Consider the following 15,891-nt stretch of genomic DNA (forward strand, 5'->3'; position numbering starts at 1 on the left):
TTAACTCTGGAGGCATAGGTCCTTCCAATATCAGACATAGAGATTCAGTGCAACATTTTGTGTCAGGTTCCACTTAATGGTAAATATCTGAGTCCCACAGTGAACCAACCTCTTCCACTTAGAGCTCTCCAGGGTTCTGCAACCCCAGCATTGTAAGTTCTTGACTGTGGGGCAGAATAAATATCAGAGTCCAACAGAACCTTGAGAAGTGGCTTAGGGAATGATTGTATACAAACAACTAGTTCACTCCACATACTAGTGAAACCAGAAGCTTTAAGTTAAATTGATTTGGTCTTGATGAGACAATAATAGAACTAAACTGGCTTAAACCAAAGTACTCCAGGACATCCCGCTGACAGCTTGTCAGTGCAAAACAGACTTTGAAATTGATCAACCGTCAATAGAAGTAACTGGCTACAGACAGGCAGATGATATTTTCTACTTGCGGTACAGTATATGATTATTTGAGGAAGATTCATTTTGACAACACTACAATTTTCACCACAATGTGACCATTAGTGTAAAAAATAAAACTGTTCTTTCACTTGATTCTCATGTGATGAAAAACATTAGTAAGTTGCTTTTTAAAATACATTCTTCAAAAATTGGTAGAGAGTCTGGATCAGAGAATCAGAGCAGATAATCTGAAACAGATAGGAAATCTAGTCCTCTGCAATCCATTTCAAATGTGAACCTTTGCTAATAAATTCACAGGGATTGCCTTCAGCCCACATTTGCCTACTAAATTCACAGATGTCTTGCAAAGAAGTACCTCTGATTTTCATCAGAAGCAAGAAAATATTTGTCCAGTAACCATCCTAATAGATCCTGATCACAGTAATTATGACTTAACTATTTCTGCCCTGCAATGCATAAATGGAGGATTTTCAGTCTGATCCAGGCCAGATTATGGCCTTTGATTACCACATAGGTTGTTGTAAAGTGTTCTGCAGCCACTTGGTTTGAAATAAACAGAGCTAAACTGAATAATTTGTTAATAGCTTTGGGATTTTCTCTGTGGTGAGAAGTGCAGAATCTTTGGTGACCAGTACAGTACTATTTGTCACCTTAAGTGGCGCAGTGGGGAAAAGCTTGACTAACAAGCTAAAGGTTGCGGGTTCAAATCCCCGATATAGGAAAATGCTGAAAGGCATCATCTCATACTGCACGGGAGGAGGCAATGGTAAACTCCTCCTGTATTCTACCAAAGAAAACCACAGGGCTCTGTGGGCACCAGGAATCGAAATCGACTTGATGGCACACTTTACCTTTACAGTACTATTTAAAGACTGCACGCTTGTTAATAGACAAGCAGCTTGGTTTTTTACAGCCCCCACAATGCATTATCCTGCACAGTCACACAGATGTGCCACACGGCTCATTGTTCTAAAGAGCTTTTTAAAATGGAAATATGTTGGCCATTTGTGAATTCAAATTTGTGAATATTTTGAGAGCATATCTCATGGGGCACCCTCTAATCCCTCCCTCATCTTTTACTGCAAATATGAGCTGTTAGGGCATAAGGCAGGGTCAGTTAACTTAGGCTGGAAATTGTGAACTAGGCCACACCACCCTGAGCATTCCTGATCTCAGAAGTTAAGCAGGATCAGGCCTGGTTAATACTTGGATAGGAGACAGGATGAGAACACCAAGTGCTGTCGGGGATGGGGCCATAGCTCAGGAGTAGAGTATCTGCTTTGAATGCAGAAGGTCCCAGGTTCAATCCCTGGCATCTCCAGGTAGGGCTGAAAAGGACTCTTGCCTGAAACCTTGGAGAGTGGCTGCCAATCAGTGTAGACAATACTGAGATAGTCGGACCAATGGTCTGACTCAGTATGGCAGATTCTTTGTTCCTAAAGAGTTCCTTTGTTCCTTTTAGCTTTAGGGTAAGAGTTGCCCATCAACTCATTAACCTTCCAATCCCTCATTCTGAGGTAATCAGTTCAGTAGCCTCCCAATCCCCTAGCCTGAGTTTGCCTTTCCCCCAAGGAATAAGAAACCTGTCCCTTCTAGGTACTCACACATTCAGCTGCCTTCTCCACTTGCTCACTGGATTTGGTTTTTTTAAAATTGTAAACTGCCCTGAGTCATTTTGGATGGGCAGCAGAAAAAGTAAGCACACACATGGAAGCAAACACTACACCATCATGGACTGTGTTCTGGAGCAAAATGGACTCTTGCTCAAAAGGTCCTTGAGAGCAATGAGAAATCTCATGAGAAGTAAAGACTGTTGTTCTGACACAGGTTCTAAATTTTTCTTATTCCTAGGTTAGTTTGAGGGCTGTGGGACACCTCCAAACTCAAAGGCAGGATGCTCTGAGTGCCAGTTGCAGGGGAGTAACAGCAGGAGAGAGGGCATGCCCTCAACTCTTACTGTAGGCCTCCAGCGGCATCTGGTGGGCCACTGTGCAAAACAGGATGCTGGCCTAGATGGGCCTTGGGCCTGATCCAGCACTGCTGTTCTTATGTTCAGATAAGCCTTTAATATTCTTGCTCTACACTGTAGCATTTTGCTCAAAATACAGAGGACTGTAAGAGTACACTTAAACAAATGAAGGTATGAACACTTTTTGAGATGTTCAGAATGGTGCACTTGAATTTAAAAACTAAAAACCTAAAACATACACTTTTCATTTAGAGCTACAAAACACAAATATCAGAAGGCTTTTCACCAACTGAAAATTAGCCCAAGTATAGCATACTAAGTAACAAAAGGATGTTCACTTTAACTAAAAGAAAAATAACTTGAAAATTAAAAGTACTTAACTTTGGATTGTGCCCAGAGCTCCTCCATCTGAGCTACTGGTCAATTTGGTGTTTTCTGTTTGTTTGTTTGAAATTAAGTTAAGGTTATAATTATGAATGCCTCAGAAAATATCCATACCCTCATTTCTTCAAATGCATTATGAGCAAAACAGCAAGCAAAAAATAAAATAAAATTGTCCTGTTTTAGTGCATGCAAGGATAATCATACTAATCCTTTAATAGAACATAGAACAGAACAGAACTTTATTACGGTCATAGACCAATATACAAGAAATACAAACAACGCATCATGTAAATACAATTCAAAAGAAGAGAAAAATATATAAACTACTTATGAAATGCATTGCTAAAGATCAGGCCTTAACTTAGATCTCTTTTAAGAGAGGTTCCCCATAGAGGGTACTAGTACCCCTAGAGGTATTTGAAGGGCTCCTGGTGGGTACTCAGAGCCCTCCTGCCTCCATGCTTCAGCCGGTTATGCGCTGAAGGTCAGTCTTCCCCTCCCCTCAGACTGACTGACTGACTGACAGGTTTGAGAAAATTAGCACTGAGTCCTCCTATTGAAACAAGCAAACTTGTCCCATTAATTTCAATTAGACTGCCTTTGAGTAACTTAGGGTGGCTATGAGCCAGTGACCATAGTAGCCTGTCTCCCTAAAGGTCTCACCTAAATTTGTGTTTTTCTGTATACATGTGTGTATACACACACACATTTAAATGTTACAGTTCTGAGATGGGCTACTCCAGTCACTGTCTTACATCCAGATTAAATTACTCATAAGCAATCTTCCTGAAATTAATGGGGCAAGTTTACTTGTTCTATTAATTTCAATGGGAGGACTCATGAGTAAGACAGTGACTGGAGTAGCCTGTCTCATAACTGTAACTTTTAAATGTATGTACACACTAGCAATGAGCACGAATCGTGATTCGAAGAGCGATTCGCAGCACAGCCCCAGCATCTTTAAAAGGGAGGAGAGCAGGTCCATGCCTGCTCCTCCACCACTTGCAGCAGCTTCCTGTATTGGCAGCGCTCCTCCCAGCTGCCTTCGCAGGACGGCAGACCACACATGGCCTCTACGCATGCGCAGCAGCCATTTGCGATCGTCAGCATGGTTGCCCCCATCATGTGAGGGCAGCTGGGGCACCTTTTAAAGGTGCCAGGACTGTGCTGTGAATCACTCTTCGAATCACAATTCATGCACATCCCTAGTACACACACGAAATAAAAATCTCTGTGGGGTACCTGAGCTTTATTATAGAAGAGTTATTCTATTTACAGTTTGGGAACCCCTGTCTTATAAGATGCACAATCTAAATAAAAATCATTATTGTTAGTTCTGTGAACCTAACTACCATATATCAGTTAAGTGGAAACATTTTGTTTACTTCAGCTGGCATTAGATTGTTTATTAATAATTATGTTAGGCTTGATCGTGATCTCAGTGAAATATTACAACTTTAGCCCTTGACTTGAGAGAAGGCTGTTTTGTTTCTGTTTCAAACAGCTATGATAAATCACTGTAATTGCCACATTCTAAAAATATATTAAAAGTTATACAAATTGAAGTCCTCAGAGTTTCACTTTTATGTCTACTAAAATATGTTTGTTTTTTGCTTAAGTTTACAGCAAGCAGTAAGCATGTACTTAGCCACACTACTGGAAGTGGCAGAGGCCAAAAAAGTACCAGAGTAGTATAATAAACCACAGAGCTGAGGGATTTAGGCTTGAGATTTGCTGTGAAGTGTCCATATCCAAATGCAACATCAGCTCAGCTCCTGAGATGTTCAGGAATGTTTGTGAACATTCCTATACTCCATGCTTTTTAAAATTACCTGCAAGATAAGTGTACCTTATCACATTGTGAAAACAATTCTAAGCTTGTCTTTTAATACTTACACATATTATATTATTTATTGTTACTTTTATAAATAATGAAAACTCTTTTATATATCATACGTCCCCCCTCACTCTTTATTTTTACCTTTGGAAGAGTCTTTCCATTCGCCACTATGGTCACAAGGGCCGCACAGCATACCAAAGCGCTGGAACTGGAGAGTCCAGAACTTGGGGGAACAGTACCTTCTATCAGGCAATTCAGTCCACTTGGGCTGTCAAGACTGAAATTATCCTAATAATTAAGAGAAAACAACATCAACATTCAAAATAATCTCTGGCATGAAACAATACTACTACTACTACTACGGTGACAAATATTTATATACCGCACTTCAACAAAATTCTCAAAGCAGTTTACATAAAAAATAATAATACATAATAAATAAGATGGTCCCCTGTCCCCAAAGGGCTCACAATCTAAAAAGAAACACAAGGCAGACACCAGCAACAGCCACTGGAGGGGTGCTGTGCTGGGGCTGGATAGGGCCAGTTGCTCTCCCCCTAAAAATAATTTTTCTATTCTAAGCACAGAATAAGCAGGGGTAGTTCTCACCTTTGGGGCATGTTTGGCACCGGGGTCACTGCTGCTGCTGCCAGTGACACAGGGGGTCACCTATGCACCTGCATTCCCAAGAACAAGGAGCTGTAGCTCAGTGATAGAGCACTTGCTTTGCATGCAGAAGGTCCCAGGTTCAATTCTCGGCATCTCCAAGGAGGGTTAGGAAAGACCCGTCAGAAGCCCTGTCAGCAATGACAATACTGAGCTAGATGGGCTACTGGTGTGACTCAGGGCAGATTCATCTGCAATTTTGAGGGCTGATTCCCAGAATTACTGCATATCAGGATTCAAATCTACCACGGATTCTGACCCCTAAGAGGATTTAGCCTGTGAGTCACCACCTAGCTCTGGCCAACGACGGAAATACAGAGATACAGCCAGAGCATCTGCTTTTAAGAATCACAGGCCAGAGTGGATCACGCAATACCCCCCTGCCCTCCAAAGAAGCCTCCAAATCAGGCTTGCTCAGTGGTCTGAGCAACAAAGGGACTCTAATGCATATTCTCTGGAGCAGACCACTTTTGTCTTCACTTCTCTCCCCACAGCCTGCCCTCACACAACAGCAGCTAGATCCGACACAGGCAACCACTTTCTAAAGCAGCCAGCCACTTCTAAAAAGCTTAAGAAATACTACTGTCAGCACAGCTTTTCTTGCTACAACGCATATTCATAAACCATGACACTGGCTTACATTATCTCACAGCGTAATGTTGGAAGTGCCAGAACCACCCATGCCACTGAGGGGCTCTAACACACACAGCAACGGAGCTGCCCAAGGGGGCAGTACCAGAACTACACTACTTCCATAATGCAAGTAGCGTGAGAATCAAGTTAGTGCCGCATGGCATGTGATCGCACAAGAGTCAGCTCAGCAGTATCAGTATGGCCCTCTTAGGCAACACCAGAGATCACCAAAGTTTCCCCTGCTAACTGAGGAAAGAGGCAACTTTTTTAAAATGGTGATTCTCTTAATTGAGCAAGGGCAAAGCAAATGGCCTTCTCCATCCCCAGCACAGCATCCCTCCAGTGGCTGTTGCTGGTGTCTATCTTATGTTTCTTTTTAGATTGTGAGCCCTGTGGAGACAGGGATCCATCTTTATTTATTTTTATTTCTCCATGTAAACCGCTTTGGGAATATTGGTTGAAAAGCGGTATATAAATATTCATTGCCATCAGCACAGCTGTTCAGGTGGTGCTGGCACTGCCCCTGTTGTGCTGCAGGACACGTAGACCACTGATTTTAGAAGACAGCATAGCTAACTGTGGTTTCTTGTGTTAACTCTTCTTTCACTGCTGTTTTGAAAATGCAAGCAAACCTTTCAAGACATTTTTTACATGCAAGCACAGTGGAGCCTGACCAGAGAGCCATACAAATAAGAGTGACCTACGACTGACTGGCTTACATAATGAGAAAAATGACTCAAAGTAGTCCCGTTGAAATGAAAAGGACACATTAGGCATTACCTAATTAGCCCTTTTAACCTCAGCGGGACTATCTTGAGTCATTGTCCTCATCATTTCAGTCACTGGTTCCCTACTTGCTGCAGGCAATTAAAGCCGGAACACTAGCATCGGAACACTAGCACCAGAATACTCAGAATCTTCCTGGTTCTGAGAATCAGGTGATACTTGAGAGCCATTCCCATGCCACTGCCTGATCCAAAACAGGCTATTTCTGCTGCACTCCCTTAACCAGGGTAAGTCATTGCCGAGGGAGGGTTCTGGGATATTCCTCTGTTGTCAGACTGCCTGCCTAACCAGCCACTTGCTGCTTTGGCTGCCTGATGGCTCCAGATCACTCACTAGCATTCCAACCCGAGCGCCTGACAACAGCGTTTGCCAGAATAACTTGTGAGCAGCTAAGGAAAACTCCAAAGCAAAAACTGATCCATATGCCCCACACACATTTTTTATCACAGGGCAGCTGTTCAGAGGCCAGGGCAGTGCAGTGCTGAGTCAGTGCCAGCCTGGAGGAGAGCTGGTCTTGTGGTAGCAAGCATGACTTGTCCCCTTAGCTAAGCAGGGTCCACCCTGGTTGCACATGAATAGGAGATGATGTGTGAGCACTATAAGATATTCCCCTTTGGGGATGGAGCTGCTCTGGGAAGAGCATCTAGGCTCCAAGTTCCCTCCCTGGCATCTCCAAGATAGGGCTGGGAGAGATTCCTGCCTGCAACCTTGGAGAAGCCGCTGCCAGTCTGTGAAGACAATACTGAGCTAGATGGACCAATGGTCTGACTCAGTATATGGCAGCTTCCTATGTTCCTATGTAAAAAGGAGCATCTGCCTAAGAAGATCTAAGCACCACACTCTGCAAGCCCATTTTGCCACAGTATGTAATTTCAATTCAGCTTATGGATAAGGCTTTGAAAAGGAAGCCTATACCTCAATGAAACTGGAATATTTACCCTTTAGCTGAGTTAGTCCTGTTGGCTTTAATGGGACAAAACCAGCTTAAGCGGTCTGTGGTTTACCCTATGAAGTAATCCTTCTAACTCCCAGTCGCCTAGTATAGGATCAGCAGACAAGCTATGAGCCCAACAACCTCAACTCATAAGCTGAAATATGTTAACAATTTCCCCCAAAGTCCCCATGCTGTCAATCAAAGATCTGTTTTAGCCAAGTGGAACTTTTATATGTCAAATGGGATGCCTACACATCAAATTAATAAATATTAAACGTATTGGTTTTATTGGTGCAGTCAGAGGAAAAATGAATACATATCAGGAATTATCATAAGGTTAGGGAACTGCGCTTTTGCAGCTAAGTGTATGGGAGGCACAATGCACTTCACAGTGTGATATAATAAGCATTCTGAATGCTAGAGCTGACCTTTTCCAGGGGGAAAAGGAAGGATTTATCTGAAGCTGCTTTGCTTTTGATGACAACAAAATAGTATTTTTAGAACTAAGTCACACAGTTCAAATATTTATTCCATTATTAACCCTCTTTCAAGACCGCTGAAAATAAATACCACACACAAGCATCTTATGTCAAGAAGAATTCTGCTTGGGCACACTAAAGGCCTAAACAGCAGCCTGTTTTCCACAGTAACCAACTAGATGCCTCTAGGAAGACCACTATTAGAAGCCAAGGTAGTGTAGTGGTTAGAGTATTGGCTCAGGATCAGGGAGACCCGAGTTCAAATCCCTATTCAGCCATGAAACTCACAGGGTGACTCTGGGACAGTCTCTCTTATCTCTCAGCCTAAACTACCTCACAGGATTGTTGAGAGGATAAACATAACCGTGTACACCATTTTGGGCTGCTGGGCAGAACAGCAGGATATAGATGTAAAAATAAATACATAAATACAATGAAGCAATAGCCTTTCCCTGCTGCGCCCTTCTCCAGCCACCGGTATTCAGAGGTCTCCTGTCTCTCAATATGCAGGTTCCACATAGCCATCATAAGTAGTTGCCTTTGACAGACTAAACTCTGTACTTTTTTCTAATCCGTTTTTACAGCCATCTAAGCTAAAGGCCTGTCGTCACATCTTGTGGCAGCAAATTCCATACATTTATTATGGAGTGTGAAGAAATATCAAGAAACGACCCATGAATAAGAGACTGGCCTATCTATATCTGTATATATACGAGAAGGGGTGGGGGGTGTTGTGTGCACATGCACACAGGCACATACTAGAAAGAATTAAACATCGTTTATTTTCAGCAGGTTGGTCCTAGGCATATTAACTTAGAATAAGTTAATAAACATTCTAGAATAACAGATTAAGAATATTAACACAGGGCTCTGTAGTGAGGAGAAAGGCACTTCCAAATTTTCCTCCGTGATGATGAGTTCAGACAAAATGTTGTCTACTGTGCCACAAAGCCAATTAAATATTTTTATAGTAATGCAATGAATGCACAGCTGGACTGTTGATCAGGTTAAAGTCTGTGGCAAACCTAGCCCTGCGGAGACTATTTGGTCCATCAACCTGTGAGTTTAAGGCAGAGGTGGAAAAACGTTATTTCCAGCCACAATTTATTGTGGCTAGGAATGATGGGAGTTGTAGTTCAACAACAACTGGAGGGCCAAAGTTTGCCCACCCCTGGTTTAAGGTTTAGCCTATGATCCTACAACAGAGTGAGGCAAGAAGTTACAATGGCACAGACTCATCCACTCCCCATGCGGCCACGGTCTGTTTCCAGGAGGATACCATTTCAGTTTTCGCCGCTGTTGCTCTTTTCCAACTGGCTCCCTGCTGCCACATCCCAATCTGCAGTTGCTGTCTCTCTCTTCCCATGTCTCACCGTGCTTGTGGCCAGTTCCTGCTGCTTTTTGGCAGACTACTTTCTTCTTCTTCCTAGGAATCTCTCCTGGGCTCTGAAATCAGGTCGGGGGGGGGGGGGTCGACCTTTGCATTCCTAGCCTTGCTTTTTGGGGAGCCAACAAAACTTGCTTTGTACATGTATATTTCAGATTCCTAGGAAAGTGCGTCAATTTAATTTTTGTGTGTGTTACATTTTCACCACAGATGGAACAGAAACGCATAACTCTTTGGCCAGTCACATATGAAACAAATACGGGTCCAGATTACAATTTAAGACACATTTCCGGGAGCCTATTCTTTTTTTAGCCTTTCCAGAAAGCCTAGTTTGAGTCCATGAGTCCAACTGCCTCCTTTTCCCATAAACCCGCTTGCTTGTTTTATCTAGAAAAATCCATATACTCTCTGACAGCCAAGTCATCATTCTTCTATCATTATTTGATCTGTCACACCAGTTTCGTGTTGTTGTTTTTTAATATATTTTTGACTTGGGGAATTTTCAACTATGTCATTCTTGATTACCACAAAGGGGAAGGCTGGGAGCAGCAGATGAGCATGTGCTGTGTTTTCCCGACGTCCCAGGTTCCGTCTGTGGGGTCTCCTGTTAAAGGGCAGAGGGGAAAGAAAGACTGGTGCTAGTCAGAGCTGACTAAACCAGCCAGATGCACCAAGGGTCTGACTCAGTATGAGGCAACTTCATATGTCAGACCTGCCGGTATATAATAACCACTCACTTCCTAAAAGAATTGGGCAAATTTATTAATGGTTAATAACCACTGATAGGTCTATCAAGGGTTATTGGCTATAGCAAATGGAGCCTCCATGTTTAAGAGAAGCACACCTCTGAATACCAAATTTTGCAGACAAACAACAGGGAATTACTAACTACTGTCTTCACGCCCTGCTATGAGCTTCCAGATGCATCTGGGTGGCTATTGCTATGTGAAAGAGCAAGGTGATTATTATGTCTTTATGTATTCATAGTTAAGATGAGCCAGCATGGTGTATGGTTAATGTGCTGGATTAGGACTGGGGTGACCCGAGTTCAATTCAGCCATGAAACTCACTGGGTGACTCTGGACCAGTCACGTATCTCTCAGCCTAACTTACCTCAGAGGGTTGTTGTGAGAATAAACATTATCATGTACACTGCTCTGGGTTCCTTGAAGAAAGAATTGGATATACTGCCCTGAGCCATTTTTGGAAGGTCAGTATATCAATCAGTCAATCAATCAAATAAATAAATAAACATTTTTAAAGAAATAATAATAAATTTCCAAGAAAAAATCTACAAACTGGAAAGTTCTCTCTAATTATTTCTCTCTCTATTATTTTAATAATAATAATAAATTTCCAAGAAAAAAAAATCTACAAACTGGAAAGTTCTCTCTATCTTTAAAAGCCTATTTTCCTCCCCAACATCATTCCAACATTAGACAGCAATGGCAGAATTTTTGCAACACCCACAAAAAATAACTAGTTAAACACGTTCTGTTCACCACCACAAATTACTCACAAAAATTCCCCTTCTCAGACATACAAACAAATTAATAGCTGAAATACTGTTGCTGCCAATATACTTCCATCAGGCTAGTCTTGGGAGGGAAGTCAGGAATCCAAGTCATATCCTTAACCAGAAACTGATCAACAGAACTGCCTTGAAAGTAGATCAGACTTGCAAACTTATCACGCAATGTTTAAATGTCATGGGGTGGGGAGCCTGACTCCTCTTTCAAAACTGAAAGGCAAGTCTTGGGAGGGAAGAGGGGAATCCAAGTCACACCCATAACCAGAAACAGGGGCTCCAGGTATTCTCCCCATCAAAACACTAGCGAGACCCTTACCCATTTAGCATCAGCAAAGGTGCTGCATCAGGCGCCTCCAGACAACGTCCTGATGCAATGTTATCTGCACTAACATGGTTAAAGCTTCCCAGGTTCATTAGGCATATAAACCTACTGCAAGCCCTGGTAAAGATGTGACTTCTGAAGGCAACCTGGAAATCTCAACTGTTCCTCCTTCTAAGACAGAAGGAAAGCAATGGGTTTTTACCCTGTTCCTCCACAGCCCTAAAACTCTGAAAGGACAGAGAAATCTCCAGGTTGTAATCTGGCAATCCTAACAAACAACAAGGATTAAAATTAGAGAAATTTCAATCGTATTGCCATGTTACTTTTTATTAATAAGCTTCTAATCCACATTGTTTGTGGGGAGCTGTAAAATCCTTCAAAAACGAAGACATAACCTGTTCACTTCTTGTGATCAAAATCTTTAAGGATGTGGTTACAGCTATGATACATGCATGACGGCCATATATGAAGCTGTCTTCTAACCAGTGAGACCCATCTGGCTCAAAAAAGAATGGCAGCAACTCTCCAGTAGGGATGTGCACAAACCTGTTCGGGGCCTCCAAACAGGTTCGAGAATCGGGTGCTTCAAAGTTTGAAGGCGGGGGGGGGGGGTGTCGCACTTTAAGGGCGGGGGAGGCTGCACTTACACTTTCCTCCCGCCAGCACCTGGTATTTCCCAAGTCCTACAGGGTGCCAGCGTACTTCCCTGCCGCCCTGTTTGCTCTTTGGCCAAAAGTGGCTGGTACGTGTGCACCCGGTGGTTGCTCGCATGCACGTTGGGCAGGCGCGTGGGCGCTTGCGATGTACATGCGCCAGCTACTTCCGGCCAAAGAGCAAACGGGGTGGCAGGGAAGTATGCTGCTGCCCTGTAGGACTTGGGAAATACCAGGCACTAGTGGGGGGAAAGCAGAGGGAGGAGTAAGTGCACCCTCCCCCGCCCTTAAAGTGCGACACACACACACTCCGCCATCGAGCCACCCGGTGTGGTTCTGTGCACATCCCTACTCTCCAGGGCTTTAGACAGGGTTCTCTGCTAGCTCTAGCTGAAGATGCCAGGGAATCGTTCTGGGACCTTCTGCATGCAAAATGTGCTCTCCCCTGAACTACGGCCTCTCCTTGCATGATGCATTCTAACCTTTTAAAAACCTATTAAAACAGAACTATGAGTTTGCCCCATACACTATTTAAAACACTTCACTTCAAATAATGATGCATACTGAATTCGCTTTACCTCAATTCCTTTGAATCCACACAGGAAGTAGTGGTGCCATAAAGGTTTTGTTTGGTTAATCTGAATGTTATTAGCATTGGTACTAAAATCCCTAGAAAACAAAACACACACACAGGATAAATAAACACACACACAGGATAAAAAAAATATATCCTCCATAAGTCAAAATATTTAGTGCTTTCTTAAACATATATGTGGCCTACTGCTGCCACCTGCTGGCAAAAGAGCAACACAATGTTTTCCCCCCATGTATTGTCAACAAAATACACTTTCCCTCAAACTCCTGTTTCCTCAAACCCATTTGAACACTATTAATTAAGAGCTAGATGGCCGTGAAGATCTAGATGATCTAGAAGTTGGGGGAAGCAGTGAACTGGCCAAATTTGCAGATGACACTAAACTATTTAGGTCAAAATCCACAACAGATTGTGTGGATCCTCCAACAGACGGAGGAGTTGCAAAAAGATCGCTCCAAACTGGGGGAGTGGGTGACAAAATGGCAAATGCGGTTCAGTGTAAGCAAGTGTAAAGTGATGCACATTGGGGCAAAAAAACCCAGCTTCACATATACACTGATGGGATCTGAGCTGTCAGTGACTGAACAGGAGAGAAATCTTGGGGTCATGGTGGACAGCTCATTGAAAGTGTCGACTCAGTGCAGGCAAATTCCATGCCAGGAGTCGTTAGGAAGGGGATTGATACTACTGATACTACTTCACATCTTCCTTAAACAATGCTACCAATCTAATCACGTACACATATTAATGTACAACTCAGAGCATTTACAACATCTAGGAAGATATACATTGTGTAATTTTTTTAGACAACTTGATTTTTACTAATGTAGGAAAAAGTGCCTAATACCTGGTTCTTTGTGTAATGGATACCTTTACCCTTCATCTGTGTCAGACTGTAGATGCAATGATAGTACATGAAGAACGGTAAGAAATAAATTACACAAACAAAATAGCACTTATATTTTATTAAACTAAATAACAGGGACGGGACCGTAGCTCAATGGTAGTGCATCAAGTTAGAATGCAGAAGGTTCAATCCCTGGCAGCATCTCCAGGTAGTAGGGCTGGGAAACACTCCTGCCTGAAACCTTGGAGAGTCACTGCTAGCCAATGTGGACAATACTGAGCTAAATGGACCAATGGCCTGACTTGTTATAAGGCATGTTCCTATTCACATTCATTTCATAATGATTTTATCTGTTCAGGGTGGAGAGTGGGTCTTGTGGTATCAAGCATGAAATGCCCCATTTGCTAAGCAGGGTCTAACCTTGGTTTGTATTCGACGTGTGAACACTGTAAGATATTAGTCCCCTTAGGGGATGGGCCTCTAACTCAGTGGAAGAGCATCTGTATGCTCGTTGCTCACATGAAGAAGGTTCCAGGTTCACTCCCTGGCAGCATCTCCAGGTAGGATTGGGAAACACTCCTGCCTGAAACCTTGGAGAGCTGCTGCCAGTCAGTGTAGTAGACACTACATAAAACTTCTTAAACCAAATCTCTCAAAACTTCTTAAACCAAATCTGTTGCTCCCCTCTCTTGAGAATGGAGGTGGCCTATAGCCACCAGACTAGAAGCCACTGATAGACCTGTCCTCCGTGAAGTTGTCTATTATTTATTTACTACATTTTTATACCGCCTTTCTGCCTTGACAAAGGCACTCAAAGCAGTTTACAATATTAAAAGAAGCAAATTACAAAATGTTAATAACACGTTGTCTCAGGCTGTTGGTCTTTTCGGGAGCTGAGGACAAGAGTTCCCTGGCCTGGGCACCTCCTTTCTTGCCTTCCTCTCAGAGCACACAGGTCCTTCCGTACTCCTGGGAAGGTGTACAGATCGGCTACGAGTCGGAGGGCTATAGACCACCTCCAACCTCAAAGGCAGGATGCCTCTGAGTACCAGTTGCAGGGGAGTATCAGCAGGAGAGAGGGCATGCCCTCAACTCCTGCCTGTGACTTCCAGCGGCATCTGGTGGGTCACTGTGCAAAACAGGATGCTGGACTAGATGGGCCTCCTTGGGCCTGATCCAGCAAGGCATGTTTTTTGGGGGGAGGGGGGGGGCTGCCCCAACAGTCCTCGCAGGCCAGAGCTGCTCTCTATGGGGACCAATGTTATGCTCCCTCCTGGCCTGGGTGCTTCCTTACTTGCCTTCCTCTCAGGGCACCTTCCTCTCTAAGCCCCTTTTAAAGCCATCCAAGCTAGTGGCCATCACCACATCCCGTGGCAGAGAATTCCATAGATTAATTACGAGCGGTATGAAAAAGTACTTCCTTTTGTTGGTCCTAAAATTCCCGGCCTTCAGTTTCATGGGACAGTAACATGTGAATGTATCTCGAGGTTTCTTTATAGCCCAGACTTTTAGGTTGTCCATGTGTTTTTGATATCCCTCAGGCAATTTGGATAAACTGATACCACAACAAGGAGAAGTTACTCTTGACAGAAATTACTGTTTGTGCTAAGAGATGTTATTGTTTGCCACAGAAAGTAAATGTGTAGTCTGTTGCTTCCCCCATTCCCTTGTCCCAAAATAAACACAGATCCTGTTTCCTCTGTGCATTTCTCTCTTTTAAAAGCTCAAAAACCAAACAACAAACAAAATGAGGATGATTATGTGGTAACATTTGTTGCCCCTTGGAATAAAATGTTCTAATTTTGGCGGACACACCACTGGAATATTTTACAACCTCCCCATACCAAAGACTAAGAGAAATGCTGGCTTGCAGACTGGCATGTTAAATTTGGATGTCTGTCTTCAAAAACTTGCCGAGCATAGTACAATATAAGGGGGGGGGGTTCCAAAGAGAAAGGGAGGAAGAAGTGTTTGCAACGAGAAATACTTTGACAGCTGCCATGGAAATGATCAACACCGGAGTCACATTATATTCTTTGTTTTAATAATAAAAGTATAATTTAATAATAAAATTTATTTATTTTAAATTTCCCTATTACAAAAAGCACAAGGCAGCTTACAACAAGAATGGACTTGTTCTCCGTTGCTCCTGTGGGCAGGACTAGAACCAAAGGGCTGAAATTACAAGGAAGCCGATTTAGACTAGACAATGAGGAAGAGCATCTTAACTGTAAGAGCCATTTGACAGTGGAACAATCTGCCTCATGCAGTGGTGGGCTCTCCTTCACTGGAGGTTTTCAGACAGAGGCTGGAGAGCCACCTGTCAGGGATTTTGTAACAGTTTCCGACACTAAGCAGGGCACTGGTCTAGAAGACCTCCAAGGTCCCTTTCAGCTCTAACATTCTATGATTCTATTATATGACTCAGTACAAAGAATAAAAATGAAA

General features: G+C 43.0%; 1 protein-coding gene and 1 non-coding gene across 4 annotated transcripts in view; one reads left to right on the plus strand and one right to left on the minus strand.

The window, feature by feature from the left end:
- Positions 1-15,891, minus strand: part of GALK2 (galactokinase 2) — a 65,160-nt gene that overhangs the window by 41,416 nt on the left and 7,853 nt on the right. For all 3 annotated transcript variants that reach the window (XM_053273044.1, XM_053273043.1, XM_053273045.1), the window contains 2 exons: positions 12,580-12,670; positions 4,752-4,898 (listed from right to left, as the gene is read on the minus strand). In XM_053273044.1, coding sequence (XP_053129019.1) covers positions 4,752-4,898; positions 12,580-12,670 — 238 coding nt within the window. The remainder of the gene's footprint in view (positions 1-4,751; positions 4,899-12,579; positions 12,671-15,891) is intronic.
- Positions 1,661-1,738, plus strand: TRNAS-UGA (transfer RNA serine (anticodon UGA)). Its single transcript has one exon. It is a non-coding gene; the product is annotated as a tRNA-Ser (tRNA).

Source organism: Hemicordylus capensis, chromosome 10 (genome assembly GCF_027244095.1).
Source record: "Hemicordylus capensis ecotype Gifberg chromosome 10, rHemCap1.1.pri, whole genome shotgun sequence".
NCBI classification, from domain to species: Eukaryota; Metazoa; Chordata; class Lepidosauria; order Squamata; family Cordylidae; genus Hemicordylus; species Hemicordylus capensis.